The following is an 18385-nucleotide window of genomic DNA, read 5'->3' as shown; positions in this document are numbered from 1 at the left end:
GAACATGCAATATGCTGTCAGCTTCTTGTCCTGCCTCTGGGGAGCAGCAGATGGAAGGGATCTGTCAGGACTCTGCTGTCCACCCTAGGCAGCTGCTCTGTCAGCCGCCCATTACTCTAGCCCTCTAAGTGCCAACCTAAGCTGAGGTGACTCTGCCCCATGGAATTAGGATTTGTGCATAACATATTAAATTTTACATGTAAAGCTATCTGTCACAGATAATTTGTCAGACCCTGAGAAGGCCAGGATAGCTTTCGTCTGTGAGGTGGGAAACGTGTATCAGTCAGTCATGTCACCACAGACTACTCAGGCTCCAAGGCAGGCAGCTGCACTGAGGCCTCCAGCTGCTCCCCTGGGTGGGTGGGGAGCAAAGTCTAGCTTTGGGACAGCATTTCCAGGTTGTTTTCACACTTCCTTCTCACCCTCCTTCCTTTCGCTTAGCCTTTCCACACTGGTTATGCTTTAGCCTTGCTGTGGCTAGACCCCTTTACACACTTATCAGAAAACTGTCCTTCTTTCAGAACACTGACTACAGGAAGGAGGGCCTCGCACTTCCCAGGAGAGGCAGAAAGCGAATCACTGGGGTGAGCAATGAGGGGCAATTCCAAAGGCTGCTTCCCTCCTACAGGGTAAGGACAGCTACCTCAGGAGGAAGATGGTACCTAGTGAAGGGGACTTTGTTCAAGAAATATTCTTCCGGTCAAGTTAACTGTCTGGGGGCAGGTGTTTAGTCAGGCTGTGCTGACTCAACTTCAAACATTCTCTCACTCTTTCTCATCTACAAAACAGACCAGGGATGTATTTATTTTTTGCTTTTGTTTTTGGTGACTTTCTGGAGAGATTTACCTGTCACAGAAATCGCTGAAATTTGCCAGGGACGGCAAAGGCTTAGGCTGGTGATGGCCACCTTCCCTCCCCCAGAGCACAAGCTCTCCCGGCCCCTGCAGGCATTATCAAGAGGAGGGGTCACAAGGGCCTCTCTTCCCGGTGCCCGGGGCTCAGAGACTTCCTACCTTTCTCTCCTTGTCGCCGTACTCCACACCCAGAGTGTCCATGGCCCGGACAATGGCGGCCAGAGACTGGATGGTGTTGCTGTAGACAACGGGCTTGTACTGCTTTACATCTTCTCCAGAGAAGCCGTCTTCATGGATGATCCTGGAGGGAACCACAAACCACACCCGATGAGTACAGTGTCCTGAGGCCACATGGTCACCACCGGGCTCGGGGCACAGGGCAAGCCCTGGCTCACACACAGAGGGAGAACTGGGGGACTGGGCCCTGTGGGAATGACGGATTACTGAGTTGCTCTACAGGGGCTGTAAAATCCAAAAAAACAAACAAAACAAAAACCCCACTTATTTGAACTACTGAATAATAATGACCTGAAATATAAACGATTGAAAACATTATAGTCTTCACATTCTCTCCACAGGGAAGGGAATGAGGGGCTAAAGACAGCTGAAAACATTGCAACAGGAGCAGCAGCATGGAGTGGTCAGCACATGCTCGCTGCTACCGTCGAAGAACAGTGGAGGGCCCCCGACTTGTATGCATTCAGAGAATCCTACTCAAGATCCCTGCGAGAACTCGGCAAACGAAAGATACGATCTCAAGCCCTCAGCCAAGCCCCGTCCCCTCCATTGGTGGGGACCAAACCCAGGCTCCAATGTACTGCGAGGTGAGGACAGTTCTCCAAGGGGAGATGGCAGCCACACCCACAGCTCACTCCCAGTGCTTTTAATGAAGGTATGCCCGGCTTAAATAAACAACCAGCCTGGTCCATGCACATGTAAGAGACACACCCCAGCAGAAACGCCAGCAAAGGGCATTTTTCAACTCTTCCACAGCTAGTATTAGCCAGTCCCCCTGTTCTGCTGGACCTCAACATTGACAGAGTCTGCACAGGGGACAGCACAGATCAGAGGCAGTGTGACACCCTCTGGCAGCCTTTGATACAAGCTCAGAGCTGACGGAATCCTGGAAAGAGGAAATCACATCCAAACTGCAAGAATAGTCTTAAATGGAAGTAAAGAAAAAGCAGACAAGTTTTAGGGACAGCATCAGAGGTTATTTGTGCTTTGATAGACTGTGTAAACCAGTTTAAGGCCACATTTCCAGAACAGGAATTAATGGCACATCTAACACACACAGGATTCAGCAGGAGAGCTTAGCCTTCCTCCCTATTCAAGGCCCCTCTCTATGCCTTCATTACCTCCTTTCTGTCCTGGAGAACACCACAGACAAGCACCTTGAAAACAGCTTTATTGAGATTCATTTTATATACTACACAGTCTGCCTGCCTAAACCATGCAGCTCAATATTTGTTTTAGCAAATTCACAAGACTGGGTAACCATAACTGCATTTTTTTTTTTTTTTTTTTTTTTTGGTTTTTCGAGACAGGGTTTCTCTGTGCAGTTTTGCGCCTTTCCTGGAACTCACTTGGTAGACCAGGCTGGCCTCGAACTCACAGAGATCCGCCTGGCTCTGCCTCCCGAGTGCTGGGACTAAAGGCATGCGCCACCACCGCCCGGCCCATAACTGCATTCTAACTGTAGAATGTTTTCCCCCTTGCCCAGTGTAGCCTTGTACCCATCACCAACCACCCTGCATTCCCACTGCAATCCTAAACCCACTAATCTACACTGTTGCCATAAATTTCCTAGTTGGGGCAGTCTATACAGATGGAATGGTATGGTCTGTGTGTGTTTGTGATTGGTTCTTTGCTCATGTCATAGCACGTCTCAGTAACTGCTTCCTTTGTATGGGTGTATTACCACTTGGTCATCCGGACACCAGCAATCCTGCACCAAAGTGAGAGTCAGTGCTGGCTGTGGGTCTCCATTCTGAGCTTCTCCAAGAAGCAGAGCACAACATCTGTGTGGCCATTTTGTGGGTCTGATCAGTGCTGTGTTTTTGTAAAAGCTTCTTTTTATTTGGAAAGACATTTTATTTTATGAGTGTTTGCCTGCATGCATGTAAGTGCAGCACATGCATGCCTACTGCCCCCTCAGGTCAGAAGACTGTGTCAGATTCCTTGGAACTGGGGTTACAGGCAATTGTAAACTGCCTTGTGAGTGCTAAGAAGGGGACCTGGGTCCTCTGCAGGAAGAGAAATTCCTCTTAAGTGCTGAGCCATCTTCACAGGTCCTGTAAAACCCTCCTGATGGAGAATGGACTCACACAGGCCGCAGGTGTGTGACCCCAGAGAGTCCCACAGGGAAACACAAGCTCTCTGCGCAAAGCCCGAGAAGTGAAGTGAACAAGTGACAGCAGTGTGTCCCGACGGGGGACTGCAGGCAGTGCGGGGGGGGGGGGGGGGGGGCTGTGGACTGCAGGCTGTGCGGGGGGGGGGGGCGGGGGCGGGGGGGCTGTGGACTGCAGGCAGTGCGGGGGGCTGTGGACTGCAGGCAGTGCAGGGGGGGGCTGTGGACTGCAGGCAGTGCGGGGGGCTGTAGACTGCAGGCAGTGCGGGGGGCTGTGGACTGCAGGCAGTGCGGGGGGCTGTGGACTGCAGGCAGTGCGGGGGGGCTGTGGACCGCAGGCCGTGCGGGTGGCTGTGGACCGCAGGCCGTGCGGGGGGCTGTGGACCGCAGGCCGTGCGGGGGGCTGTGGACCGCAGGCCGTGCGGGGGGCTGTGGACCGCAGGCCGTGCGGGGGGCTGTGGACCGCAGGCCGTGCGGGGGGGCTGTGGACCGCAGGCCGTGCGGGGGGGCTGTGGACCGCAGGCAGTGCGGGGGGGCTGTGGACCGCAGGCAGTGCGGGGGGGCTGTGGACCGCAGGCAGTGCGTGGGGCTGTGGACCGCAGGCAGTGCGGGGGGGGGCGTGGGGGGGGGGTGTGGACCGCAGGCAGTGCGGGGGGGGGGGCTGTGGACCGCAGGCAGTGCGGGGGGGGGCTGTGGACCGCAGGCAGTTGTGGACCGCAGGCAGTGCGGGGGGGGGGCTGTGGACTGCAGGCAGTGCGGGGGGCTGTAGACTGCAGGCAGTGGGGGGGCTGTAGACTGCAGGCAGTGGCGGGGGGGGCTGTGGACTGCAGGCAGTGCGCTGTGGACTGCAGGCAGTGCAGGGGGCTGTGGACTGCAGGCAGTGGGGGGCTGTGGACTGCAGGCAGTGGGGGGGGCTGTGGACTGCAGGCAGTGGGGGGGGCTGCTGCAGGCAGTGGGGGGGCTGTGGACTGCAGGCAGTGCAGGGGGGGGGCTGTGGACCGCAGGCAGTGCGGTGGGGGGGCTGTGGACTGCAGGCAGTGCGGGGGGGGCTGTGGACAGGCGGGGGGGGGGGGCTGTGGACCGCAGGCAGTGCGGGGGGGGGGCTGTGGACCGCAGGCAGTGCGGGGGGGGGGCTGTGGACCGCAGGCAGTGCGGGGGGGGGGGCTGTGGACCGCAGGCAGTGCGGGGGGGGGGCTGTGGACTGCAGGCAGTGCGGGGGGGGGGGCTGTGGACTGCAGGCAGTGCGGGGGGCTGTAGACTGCAGGCAGTGCGGGGGGGCTGTGGACTGCAGGCAGTGTGGGGCCAGCACAGCACAGGCTGGAGGAGCCGGGCACACACAGGGGCTCGTGGGCTGCAGAGATGAGGGTCAGCGCGCAAAAGTCAAGGCAGCTGAAACCGAGAGGAAACTGCAGAGAACGAGTTCTTGGCATCTGTGTGGGGTGCCTGGGGGCACTGGCTGAATAGATGAGACTCCACAGCTCACAAAGAAGGGCACCAGAGAGGGAATGAGCTTCAAGGGGCTCGGAGACTGAACACTTGCTAGCACTTCCCCAAGCCAGGAGATGAATCTCCCAAATGCTAGAGTGGAGTCCCTGGGGGCTGCTGGAGCCTTCAGCAGAGATGCCAGAGACCACAGCAACTAGGTTATGATAGCCCTTATGGCTCCCCAACGCCCTCCCGACAATGCTAGAAAGCAAGTCCGAGAGATATAGCTGCCCACAACTAACTCAGTTACCCCAAAGAGCAACAGACGAAAGACACCAGCCTTTAAAGGAGGATGGCAAAATCTAGACGCTCAGCAGAGTAATGTGCATGGTACCACCCTCCAGTGGGAAAAATCCTGTTCTGCAGACAAGCGGGAAGGCGTGGCTCACAGCGAAGACAGGCGTTAGCCAACTAAAGTAGATGCAGACATGATACGGATGGCAGAATTAACACATGGCATTGCAAAACATCTACTTTAAGTATGATGAGTATAATTTAGAGAGAAATGGAAGATACAGAAAGTGAACAATAGCTGAAATAGAAGTTGTACTCAAGGGTGAAATTACTGGCAGATCAGACATGCACAAGACTGACGAACCTGAAGACAAAGCAACAAAAACTAGTCAAATGGAGGAGAAAGAGAAAAGGGTGAAAACACCTTATAACACACACACACACACACACACACACAAACACACACACGCACGCACACACACGCACACGCTCACACACATGCGCGTAAAACTTCTTGTAATGTACAGGATGGGGGTCCATGCAGAAGGTGCATGTGGAAAAGTGGCGCATGACTCAAAAGTCAATTACAATCACAAAGTTGTGTGATTACACATGGGAATTTCAGAGCAAACACAACATCTTGTAGTCTCAAGTATGGACAAGATCTAATTCTTTATGAATAAAGTTAAACAAGCATATCTACCTTATTTTTTTAAAAAAAAAGATTTATTTATTATGTATACATTGTTCTGCCTGCATGTGTCCTTGCAGGCCAGAAGAGGGCAGCAGTTCTCATTATGGGTGATTGTGAGCCACCATGTGGTTGTCCGGAATTGAACTCAGGACCTCTGGAAGAGCAGTCAGTGCTCTTAACTGCTGAGCCTTCTCTCCAGCTCCGCATGTTTATCTTATTAATAACAAATAATGAAAATTTGTTTTAACCTTTAATAAATGGTAAAATTATATGATTTAATTTTAAACTTGTAAAATGACTTATTACCATTAGATATTTGATTTGTTTGCCTATTTTATATATTTACATAACTGGGGTCACATAAAAACTTCTCTGGCAAAGAGGTTGCATGGGGAAACCTTCTTCAGATGCCTGGCTGACTAAGGGACTTCTTTCCCTACGGAGTTGGAACCATCATTTCCCACTCGAATCTTCACACTCACCACTGAGGTATAGGAAGGCTAGGTTTTCATTATATCCATTTGACAGACGAGACTGAGGCTGAGAGAGATGAAGCCATTGGCCCAGTCTCTCTCAGCAAATCCATGACAGAGCTAAGGCCAGAACCCAAGTCTCCAAGCTACCAGTCCTTCCAACCATGCCTGATCCACCCCCAGAACATGCAGTTTATTGCCTTATCAAGTGTCAGCCTAGGGTCTGGGGTGACCCAAAAGAAAAACGCAGAAACGATGCAATGTGGGGCACATGTTCAAAAGTTATGAGTGTTAGTCCTATAACTTGTCACACTGGCAAATATTAGCTTAAATTGGGCTTCCGGGGGTAAAGTTTTACAGCATCCCCAACTAAACAGTCCTAAGACCTGCAGAGCACAGAATATGTTGTGGTCCACACTGGACAGCAGTTAAAGTGTCGCTCATCATCCAGACTCCAGGGCCAAGCTCTGCAGTGCAAAGCTTTCCCAGGACATGTTCTCACAGAGTCTTCCTCTTCCCCCACTTTCTGAGTTCAGGATTTGATCTCTGTGAATATCAAAGAAAGTCCTCTTATTTTCTATCTCCTCATGTCATTCCAGGGAGGCACAGCAGCGACGGCAGCAGCTCATGTGACAGCCAGGCCTGATCCAATACCACCGCTGCTGTTAAGGAACCGTGTGCATCCCTGGTAAATGACCATCTGCCCAGTCATGGCTTCCTCATTTGCAAGTTGTTCTGGGAAGTCAGATGGCTATGGCAGAGCATGCCTGTAATCTCAGCCCAACTGGTGGAAGCAGGAGGATCAGGAATTCAAGGCCAGCCTGGACTACAAGAGACCCTGTTTCCAAAACACACACACACACACACACACACACACACACACACACTCAAGAGAGAGAGAGAGAGAGAGAGAGAGAGAGAGAGAGAGAGAGAGAGAGAGAGAGAGAGAGAGACCACATACAGTAAAGACACTTCAAACAGCAGCCAATGGGAATAGCGGTCTCATTCTGAAGCCAACCTCCAAATACAGTTTCTTTCGGTTCTGGCACAGAGGCAGCCCGTGTTTGAGGTTGGCACCCTATGCTAAGTGCTCCACCTGCTGCATTCCTTGTAATCTTCAAAGCAGCCCTGGGCTTGATAAACACCACCAGCTCCTCTTTACAGACGAGGAAACAGGCCCAGTGAGGTCAGGCCACTTCGCAGAGGCCATACAGCTGGTGAGCAGCATCTAAGGTCTTGTTTGTGACCCATGGGCAGACGGTGAGTGGCATGGCAGCTTCCCTAACCCTAAGCTCTCACCTCCAGAGGCTCCCAGACTGCACACACATGCACACATATACAGAGTGTGTGTGCATATACACATGAGGATTGCAGTGCCTATCTAATGTTCTGAGGTCCTGGAAAGGAAGGAAAGGGGGCTCCTGAGAGCCCTCAGAGGTATACCCCAGGGAGTTTAGTCACATAGGATGGCTCAGGCCTGGGTCCTGGAGATAGCAAGATTAGGGACTGGAAAGCAGAAGAAAGACCCCATGAGACATGTAGCAACAGCCAGTAGTTCCACGTCCTGCCGAAGCCTTAGACAGAACTGCCAAGCCAATGTACAGAATTGAGTCCCAGTGATGTCATGTGGTCCCTAGATCCATCCATGCCTGAAACGAATGCTATCCCTACTGATATGACTGATACAACCCACAACAGTCTTTATTTTTTGCATAATCTTATGTGACTTGAGCTTCTGTCACTCATCCAACTCATGATTAAAATGTTCTATAACTTGATAACAATAATTTGAGATCACCTTTCAGCATATTTGCTTGTCAATTCTGTTTCTACCCCAGCTTTGGGATCTTGTTTCAGCCATCTCTCCCCTCCCTCTTCATAGTTCCTAGCATAGAAATGGTGAATGTGGAAGCATCACTCCATCAGCAGTGTGTACACAAATGTACAAGACACATTCCACCAAGGAGCGCCCAGGCAAGTCTGCATGTGTGAATATACATGCATGTGTGCGTGTATACTGGGGCAGGGATCCACCACACTTTTTATACCTGCAGAGCCAGGGCATCAAATGGAAGCCAAGGTATTTCCCACAGTGCAAACCTAAAACCCAGGGACTCTGAGAGAATGTCCTGGTCACCAAGCCAGAAGAGCCATGGGAAGAGGAGTTTCACCAGACAAGGCTGACTGCAGCCTGAGTATTCAACTATGGATAGAAACTGCCAGCTGGACTCTTGGCTCCTGGCAACTCCACTAAGAAGGTGGTCTTGAGGGTAGATGGAGGGAGAGGGATGGTGACAGGGTCGCTGACCATAGCAGGTGACCAGTTCCCAGCAAGAGGCAGTCAGTGGTGAACCCTTGCCTTCCCTACACTGACTCTCTTTGCTGCCTTGGGATCCTGCAGGAGGCCCAGACCTGGCTTTCCTTGTTCTCAGCAATTCTCCCTGGGTGGGGCTGCTTTTAGCTGCAGGAAGACTGCTGGGCACAGAGGCCTTATATGGTCACAGAACCACAGGCTTGGGAGCAGGAAGGGACCTCACACAATCATCTGGCCTGGCAGCCTTTCTCTGAATCATGGGCCACTTTGAGACGGTGACAAATGTACCAGCACACTGTTTTCCTTCATTTCTGGAGGTTTGTGAACACCTGTCATAAGCTATAGGGACACAGCTCCATCACTGGGCTGGATGCAGGGTCCCTTTTCCCTGCCATGTCTCACCATCCTCTGCTACAACCCTTGAATGATTTAAACTGGGGGGGTGGTGGTGCCAGGCACTAGCTGTGTGATGTGGTAATTTCCCGTAACTGCTGGCTGTCAACTGTTCTCACTGTGCTGTGGTCAGGACCAAAAGAGCAGCTGCATGGGCAGGAGAGCATCAGCCACAGTGACTGCTGGTACATCTGGTACCCAGGGGCTGTCCTGTTGCTGTCCTCCACAAGATGAGGGCATGCAGTTGGTTCTAAGAGGGGGCATCAATGAGGCACACCTTTGAATGTATCTGTGAGGGCATTTCCTGAAAGGTTAGCTGAGGAGAAGACACACCCTGAAGGTCAGTGGCAACACCCCATGAGCGAGCTGGGGTCTTGGACAAAAGATGAAAGCCAGCCGACCATCGCCGTTCCCCTTTCTCTGCTTCCTGGTTGGCCACCAAGGACCAAGGCATGTCCTCTGCCACACCTTCCTCCCTCTGATGAACTGCACTGCTGTCAGTGAAGTAAATAAACCTTTCTCCTTTCAAACTGTTTTGTCTGGTATTGGGTCACAGTCATGAGAGAATTACCTCATAGGGGAGCCCTGGAGGACTTCCACTCCCAGAAAGGTGACAGGGGGCTGAGAAACTCCAGTGGGCAAGGGAGGTGAGCAGGCGTGGAGATTCTGCTTGTTTATCAAGTGAACATCCTGGGAGGACTTAGGGTTGGGAACCTGACTTCCCATTTCGGTCATCTTAATGATATTCAGGTGTCAGAACAGGGATGGAACCTCATAAGACACTTGTCTGGGATCTGTTTGTCTCATTGATAACTGATAATGGTGTCCAATCACCATTGGCCTCATTAACCAATGAGCAGTGGAATGTGACTCTGGAGCCATGGACCTCCCTATTAGGTGGGCAATGACAATCCTGGCCTCGTAGAACACATGTGCAATTAGACAGTGAACAGAAAGTTCCTAGCATGTAGGGGCTCCACAGAGCCCATTGGAACACTGGGCGTGGGCAGGGGGACAGGATGAAAAGACTGGGTATGGTGCAGCAGGTGTCCTGTGCAGCCACACTTAGAGAACTACAGGGGGAGTGGGCAGTGGAGAGCAGGAGGAGGAGGACGATAGGCTGGGGCACAGCCTACAGCAGCCATCACTTTTGGTGGTAGCATTCAGGGCTTTGTCCCTTTCTGTTTGTTTCTGTCTTAAAATGTGCATTTGGCATCTAAAAGAATGGATCACCTTCTTTTCTTTTCTTTCTTTCTTTTTTTAAAAAAGATTTATTTACTTATTATGTATACAGAAGAGGGCACCAGATCTCATTACAGATGGTTGTGAGCCACCATGTGGTTGCTGGGAATCGAACTCAGGACCTCTGGAAGAGCAGCCAGTGCTCTTAACCTCTGAGCCATCTCTCCAGCCCAGGATCACTTTATTTCTTAGAGATTTATTATTATTATCTCTGTGTGTGCACGTGCACACATGCTTCGTGGGCACATGTGCCACCGCACACATGTGGAGGGCGGGGAACAACTTAGCAGAGTCAGTTTTCTCCTTGCACCCTTATGTGGGTTCCAGGGATGAGCTCAGCTCTCCAGGCTTGGGCAGCAGTGCCTTCTTCACCTGCTGAGTCTTCGTGCTGACCTGCAACAGTGGGTTATTTTTCAGTGGGAACCAATACTTTATGTTTAACACGGTGACCATGTTGACAGGAACAAGAGCAGAAGGGTAAAGCGCTGTCAGCTGGGGTCTCCCGACACCATTCATCTGGGTTTGGCTTGACATGGGTCCTACTCATTGCCAGGCCTATGGGGCCAGTTCCCTGCCTTCTGGGGACTCACACTGATGTCAAAATAAGGCTAATGATGAAAACATGTAGGCAACAGTTTAAAAATGGTATCTTTCAAGGGCAGCGATAGGTGTATGCGTTAGCTATGGGGGCTGCCACATAGCAGCCATTGTCCTCACCCACAGAGAGCTGTTTTCCTGTTTCTCCTGCAGCTAAGAGTGGCCACATGATTTAGTTCAATCCAGTAAGACTAAAGGGGAATGTTTAGACATGCCTCTGACAAAGATGTTTTACTTCCAGGTCCCAAACAGTTCCTGTTGCCCATCTTCCTCTTTTCCACAGACCTCCTCCCTACAGATATTCCCAGGCCTCCTGCCTATATATTCAGTGGGAGGAGTCAATGAAGGAGCTGCAGCCATACCATGCTAATGATGCTAAATGCCACCATTACGGGAATGAAGATCAAAGAGGCACAGGCGCCCATGATGACCGACAAACTGACAAGTCGACCCTCGTAATGACAGATTCACGCTTTCACCATGATGCCCTCTGCCTGGGCCACAGAAATGGTTCTGCTCCAAGGTCACATGTGGGGAACTGTGGCTTAGAGATAAGAGCTATGTCCATAGGGACACAGTCAGCTTGTGACAGAGCAGGGACAAAATCCCCAGAGGCCCTTCTATTGTGCTACAGGCCTCTGATGGCCCTGGAGCTGAGGATGATGGGAGATCCCAGGTGAGAAAAACATGGACCCATCTGCAAAACAGATTCTCTTGACTTGACAGTTCCAAGGTCTATGTATTTACTTCTATTAATTCATCTCTTAGTTACTTTCATGGATTATCTGGGTCCCTTCTATGTGCCAGACAAAATATCAACACTGGGGATTCAAGAGTAAGTCAACACTCACGGTGTCTACACTCATGAAGCCTACTTCTAGTAGGAGTTCTGTAGAAGCTGAACATTCAAACCGTAAGTGGTAAGAATAAATGGTAACCAAAAGGCTCATACTCTGGCTAGGGCCAGCCTACCTGGAGCAGTGCTGACAGCGGATCTGGAGTGGCTGGGCTGGGGGGAGCTCTCCAGATACAGTAGGTGTGTGCAGACGTGAGGTCTCTGGGGGTCAGAGGGATGAGTGCTGAATGGATGAGAGCAGTGCACATGCTCCGGGGGGAATGATTCCTTATGAATTCTGCCCAGCGTCTGGCTCAAACATTCTCTACTATAGAAACTCTGCTGACTCTTAAGAAGAAGGGGTGAGAGCAAGCTGACCCAGTGGGGTGGGGGTGGGGGGCATCCCAAATGGCAGCCAAGTCTAGAGGTGCTGGTAGGAACCAGCAGAGCAACCTGGAGTTGGGCGCCGCAGAGGGGAGTTCTACAGGAGGGGGAATTGCTCCACCTAGAGCCCTTCTGTCCTGTCCCTACTGGAACTGTCTTTTGGTATGTATACACACATGCATGTACTGTGTATGTGCTTGTGGAGGCCAGAGCCTCAGGAGGTCTTCTATCATTCTCCATCTTATTTTTTTTTTGAGACAGAGTCTCTTACTGAGCCTGGAGCTTATCAATCACTTTACTAGCCAGTTAGCTCTAGGGCTCTGTGTTTGCCTCTCCCCAGCACTGGGATCACAGACATGCACATCCGAACTCAGATCTTCATGCTTGTGTGGCAAGTACTCTACTGAATGAACCATTCTCCAGCCATCAACGGTCAGTGCCATTGCAGCTGCTTCCCCTAAAGGACCATGGAGTTGACCTGGCTGCCTAATTCAGGACTAAGAGATCCCTATCAGGCCCCAGGGGACAATGTGTGGACAGGCTCGGAGAAGAGTGAGTGTTAACAGCTAACAGTGCTAACAGGAAGAGACAGTGTGTAAAAGAAGTTTCAGGTAAAGAACAGGAAGTGCAGACATCCTGGGGGTACCCTGTATGCTGGGGCAATGGAGAGACTCCGGAGTGACTGGAATGGAGGAAATGACAGAGCAGAGGGACAGGTTTGAAAACACAGCTGGGGCCCAATCACCTATGCCTAACTTGCTAGGTACGTTTTGGCTTTTAACTACATGTTAAGCCATGTTCACCTACTAAAATAAATGTTCATCTGTGCACCCCCCAAAGCCATCTCAATTCCCTCCTGTGCCACTGCTCCAGTCCTAGAGCACTTTGAAATGGCAACTCTCCTCCCCTTTCCCTGACTCCACAGCCCTGTCTGAAGGCCTGTTCTTGGAACACTTATGGAGTCCAACCCACACAGCTGAGCAAAAGAGGAGGAAGATAGCAGCCACCAATCACCCTGCCTTAGGGAGGAGCTACACCACAGGCTGGCCCGGGTCCACATGCATAGCTGCTCCCAAAATGGCATTCCACTGTGGCTTCAGTTCACTATGAATACCACGCTCACTTACAAAAGTCTTCTTTCCTTTGAGATAGGGTCTTGCTGTGCAGCCTGGGCCGACCTCAGGTTTGCATTTGTGCCACAGCCTTTGGAGTGCTGACATTTCAGGCACACGCTACTATACCCGGCTGACAAGTGTTTCTTAAGTAACCAAGTGCTAGAAGGCAGAGCTGAGACTATATGGCTGAGCCTGACTTCAGGGCCACTGCTGACTACTGGTGTGTGTGTGTGTGTGTGTGTGTGTGTGTGTGTGTGTGTGTGTGTGTGCGCGCGAGTTACAGAGAATAGATATCAAACTCAATCCATTCTGGCTAGGCTTCCTCATGTGGCTTTGCATCATCCTGGAATCATCACTGGCTGTATGGAGTCCATCATCTGAATGGACCATGAATTATCATCCAATTCCACCAGTGTCCACTGAAGTTTGTTCTGGGATGTGACCCCTTGCCACTCTCAGATCTAGTTGCCAGGGGAACTGACTGCCATGCTTCTCCTAGGGAAGCAACAGCAGCAGAGTTTGTGTGGCGTTGGATGGAGGTTGGTTGACCCTTGGCCTCCCAGCTGGACTGGAATAAAGTCTGAGTACAAATGGGATCCTTGGCAATTTTAAGAGATAAAAGATCCAATTAAAACCTTACTGGCTTAATGGTGAATATGTATGGAATGAGAAAAATTATTTAAAAAATAAAAAAGTCCTTTAGTAATTAGTGCTATATAGAGAGCCTGACATGCTAATAGTAGAAAAATATAGAATGAAGTTCTAAAATGATAGCAATAGGCAAACCAATCCCCAGGGGAGCAACTGGCACAAACAAGGGACATGTCCCGATGACAATGACTTGCAGAAATCTATTATAAAGATGCCATTTCTAATAAGATGCAACTCTAGCCAGAAGCAAAGATGTCAGCTGCCAGTTGTCACCAGACAGAGCCAGGAACAGGACTGGGACTTGTTGTGACTCCAGGGCACAGCCTCTGCTGCCCTCACTGGGGAAGAACACAGATCCGCCCTTCCCCCACGCTCCAGGTGGGGTAGGGATGGGGGTGAGGGGCAGCCCCTTTCATCCTTAGTGCAACTGCTGGTCTGCACCTGGGGCCTTGGCCTTGCGGTAGAGATTACAGATCTTGGACCTGAAGGCAGAAGAACTGGGTGGGGTTCTACAGAATGGTCACTAATACATTGTCAACCCCATGTGAAACAGAAGAACCCTTCAAAGGCCAGCGTCTTTAGCCAGGGCCTGGAGATCAGCTCGTGTTAAATCAGAGCTTTCTGGAACTCTGTCTACCTCCTGTCAGGACGCCTCTGGCCTCCTCACCATCCTCCACTTCCGTCACTAGCATCAAACATTACACAGGCAGTAGCTCATACCCTGACCCACAAGACCCAAGATCTAGTTTGGGCTCTGCCATGGAGCAGCTAACATAGACAATTCACTGGGGCTCTGGGCTCATTTCCTCTGTGTCCTGCCAGTCTCTCAGGTCAGGTGTTGGCTTTAAAGCTGGTTGTGACCACTTCCTGGGGTGCCCCGTGTCTCAGACTGATGCAACTCCATGGTCATGCCTGTGTCTACGTCTTTGCCACATGCTGCCTTTGAGGATGTAATAGCTCTGGAAATGTGGAGGTGCATGCAAGGCAAGTCTTGAAGGGAGCTCTTATGGACCAAAAAGCCTCTCTGCAACAGAGATGTGTTCATGGCTCTGCTCAAAAGGTCACTTCCTCAGGCCCCACTATTTCCCCCATCTCTCCCCTCCGAACGCATGTCCTCATCTGTCTACCTAGCATTGCATATCATTTACTGCCTGACATGCCAATATGAGCCCTATGAGGGTGGAGACATATCCTCATTCTTGCTCACGGACCGCAGTTTCCAGCTGAACACAGAGGTTAATAGGCATGGATGGCAGTCTTCATAGTCTAAGGTGGCAATCCCACATACCTCTGAAGGCAGGCCTTAAGTCTGGAGCCAGGATGGATGAAGACCTCTCAGGCTGCCCTCCACTGTGCATTCCTGTTTGTCAGTCCATCTCACCTCAGTGCTGAGGGAGGGGCTGTCCCCATCGAGACCTAAACTTTGCTGCCCTCTTCTTGGTGCTGCTACCTACTCTCTGCTCCCAGCTCCTGACACCTGGGTCCTTGTAGGGTATTTTAGGGTCAGGACAGAAGGATAGTGTTGCTACATTTTCTATGCTTGCTTCTAGAAATACCCAGGACTGTTCTTTGAAACTCGACTGAAATTACCGGTCCTATAGCAAGGAGATTACTGAGACCTTTATGGAGTCTGAGCCCTTTATAATGCTTCATATAAAGTCAGAACTTCTTAAAGACAGCGCAGGGCCTGTGAGTGAGGCTAATTCGTTCCATGTTGGTTTCATTGCCTACACCTAAGTGACATTCTTGGCTTCCCATTTGTCCAGTCGGAGCGTCCCGTGGGTGATCTTCAACTGCTGACATAGTGGAGTGCTGGCTGCGATGTTTACAGAGTGTTAATGTGCATCACTGGGGGCTGCATGGCCATGGAGTGTTAATGTGCATCACTGGGCGCTGCATGGCCGTTTCTGCCCATTTCACGGAAAGTGCCCCAGCGAGGCTGAGCCTTTGCTCATCTCACCTTCCTTTCTGGATGTGCCCTGTCTGGATGTGCTTGAAAAGTCTGTGTTCCTCACTCAGGAGCCCTGGATGAATTCTGCACCACAGGCAAAAGGGAAGAGACTTTGAAAGCCTGCTGGCCTCACTGACAAGGCTTTAACCATCTCAGACTACCAAATACCTTCTTTTCAGACAAGTGAAAAAGGTTGAGTTAGACCAGGTAGGGTGGGATGGTCTATGTAAGGGCTCCTGGGGGCTGCTCTGACTCTTGCACACCTCACTAACTGTGGAGTGTGCTGGTAGGTGACTCACCCCAGATACCCATAAGCAAGTTTGTGCTTTGCAAATGGCGAGCGAAGGCTGCAGCGGACATCTGTTGTTCTTTCTTGCCCAGGTTCTTTTTTCTCTTGGAAACAGAATCTCAATAGGAAAGGAACTGTTATCCCTCACATATTAAGGTCTCACTCACCCCTAACTTGAGTGCCAAGAATGAGTCCTTCATCCTCTGTTGGTCTGTCAGTCCAGCACATACTTGGATCCAGAGATGCCAGAGGCTAGTATGGCTTCAGCCGCTCAGGTATGTAAGCCAACATGTTTCAGACAAGTGGGAGTGAGTTTCAGTTACTGGTAATCAGGATTCTTTTTGCCATTTTCTTGTGTGTGTAGATGCGGTATGCATGTGTACAAGTGTGCATATGCATGTTTTTGCCTGTGTGAGTGTGCACATGTAGGCCCAAGGTTGGTATTGGTAATCATCCTTGATAATCTTCCATCTTATTAACTGAGGCAGTGTCAAACCCAGAGCTCATCAATGCAGCTAGTCTCCTTAGCTACCTCATTATGGAGATCCCTTGGCTCTGACTTCCCAGGTCTCCACACCCACCTGGCATTTATGTGGGTTCTGGGGGTCCAAACTCTGGGTCCTCACACTTGCATGATCTCTTAGTTAGGGTTCCTATTGCTGTGAAGAGAAACCATGACCACAGCAACTCTCAGAAAGGAAAACACTTAACTGGGGCTGGTTTACAGTTCAGAGGTTTAGTCCATTAGTGTCCTGAGTGGGGGTGGGGGTGGGGTAGGGGTGGGGGTGGGGGTGGGGGTGGGGGTGGGGGTGGAGGTGGGAGTGGGAGCATGGCAGACATGGTGCTGGAGAGAGCTGAGAGTCTAGATCCAGATCGGCAGGCAGCAGGAAGGAGACACACTGGGCCTGGTTTGAGCTTCTGAAACCTCAAAGCCCACCCCCAGTGACACACTTCCTCCAACAAGGCCACACCTCCTAGCATTGCCACTCCCTAGTGACCACGCATTCAAACCCATGAGCCTCTGGGGGCCATTCCTATTCAAAGCACCACACATGGCAAGCACTTTAACGACCGACCAAGCCATCTCTCTGATCAGCAGTCATGACTCTTGCTGGCAGTGAAGCTGCACATCCTTGGAAGTTTCTTTGAAACCTAGACTAGCCAAATAGATTTGCTGATCTGAGAGGTGGTGTCTGGTGACAGCATGCTCCTGAGGACGTGACACTGGAAGGAGGCGGAAGCTCCATCCCTACCTTACAACAGCAGCCCTATGACAGACTGCAGGTGACTTCCTCTGAGAGGCGCTTCTGGCACTAGCTGCTCCCAGACACCGTCACCTTTCCCCCCAACACCAATCGTTAAAGACCTCAGCAACGTCCCTGTCCTTCCTCCTACAGGACAGACAGAGGCTTGTGGTCCTTTCCATTCCTTTGTTGTTTTGTTTCGTTTTTTAAATGAGGACTTGCTTTTCCTCTCCTTACCATGAGGCTAGACAGGGACAAACACCAAGAACACCACACAGGCCTGCAGAAAAAGTGGGGAGGACAAGTGTCCCTGTCTTGGTTCTTGGTTCAGGCTGCTTGGCAGCCACTCAGGGAATAGTTTGTAGATCTGCCACCAAGTCTAAGCACTGCCCTGGAGGGAGGTCCATTTTAGGTGCTGCTTTCAAACAAAGGGTTAAATGAAAAGAGGCTTCCTCAGCTCATGACTAGTAGTGAACATGGTAAAAGGCACCAGTTACCCCAAACAGGAGCTCCTGGGGGGAAAATCTTGTTTTCTCAATACCCCTGGGGGAAGTGTTTAAGAAGTTTGCCAAAAGGAAGTCTGATTGCTTATTTCTTTCTGGAGTAATTAATCTCTCCTCCAAACGCAAGGACAATGGTCAGTTTCCATGCCAACTTTTGGAGGACAGAGGGCATGGTTATACCCTACCCTACCTCCCTGAGGGCAGTGTGAGCCACATTCTTCTGCCTCCTGTGCTCTTTGTTTGGCCTTTAAAAGGGAATAAGGAAGAGGTCCAGGTAAAGCTTTGCCTTGCTAGACAGACCAAGAGCAACACAGTCACGGATGGAGCAAAGCCCAGTCCCCAGCTTTTCTTCCCGTGCTGGTGGATGCCACTCTGGGGGGTGGGTTTAAACAGTGCCGCCGCAGCCTCCTGGCTTTCCTATCCCAGCCTTTCTCAAGCAGAAGCTCCTCATTAATAACCATTATGGTGTGGTCATGCCTGAAACAGAGAGTCCATAAAAATCGTTTTGTGGGTTCCCACATCGATCTCCCTCTCGAGGGATGTTCAAGGGGTGTGTGTATCCTGGCCCTCAAAGCAAAGCACACATTGCAGCTGCAGGGGCCACCCTGCACAAGACTCTCTCCGACTGTAGGAGTTGGGGCTCAGTGGGTGGCATTGTTAGCTGTGGGACAACAGAAGGAGAGGTGGTCCTCCTCCCCTGGTGGGTTTGGGCCCCTTCTCAGAGGCTGTTGCGGGCATCTGGTAGCACTGGGACTTTGAATGACTATGGCGCCTAAA

At 51.1% G+C, this 18385-nt stretch overlaps 1 protein-coding gene across 3 annotated transcripts in view; it reads right to left on the bottom strand.

Annotated features, from left to right (window-relative positions):
• Gnao1 (G protein subunit alpha o1) overlaps positions 1–18385 on the bottom strand; it is a 161391-nt gene that overhangs the window by 73058 nt on the left and 69948 nt on the right. For all 3 annotated transcript variants that reach the window (XM_028871489.2, XM_028871487.2, XM_028871488.2), the window contains exon 3: positions 1014–1155. In XM_028871489.2, the coding sequence (XP_028727322.1) occupies positions 1014–1155 (142 nt within the window). The remainder of the gene's footprint in view (positions 1–1013; positions 1156–18385) is intronic.

The sequence above is a fragment of the Peromyscus leucopus genome, chromosome 5, assembly GCF_004664715.2.
Source record: "Peromyscus leucopus breed LL Stock chromosome 5, UCI_PerLeu_2.1, whole genome shotgun sequence".
Classification (NCBI taxonomy): Eukaryota; Metazoa; Chordata; class Mammalia; order Rodentia; family Cricetidae; genus Peromyscus; species Peromyscus leucopus.
The sequence above is the reverse complement of the archived record's forward strand: the minus strand, read 5'-3'. Positions and strand labels throughout refer to the sequence as shown.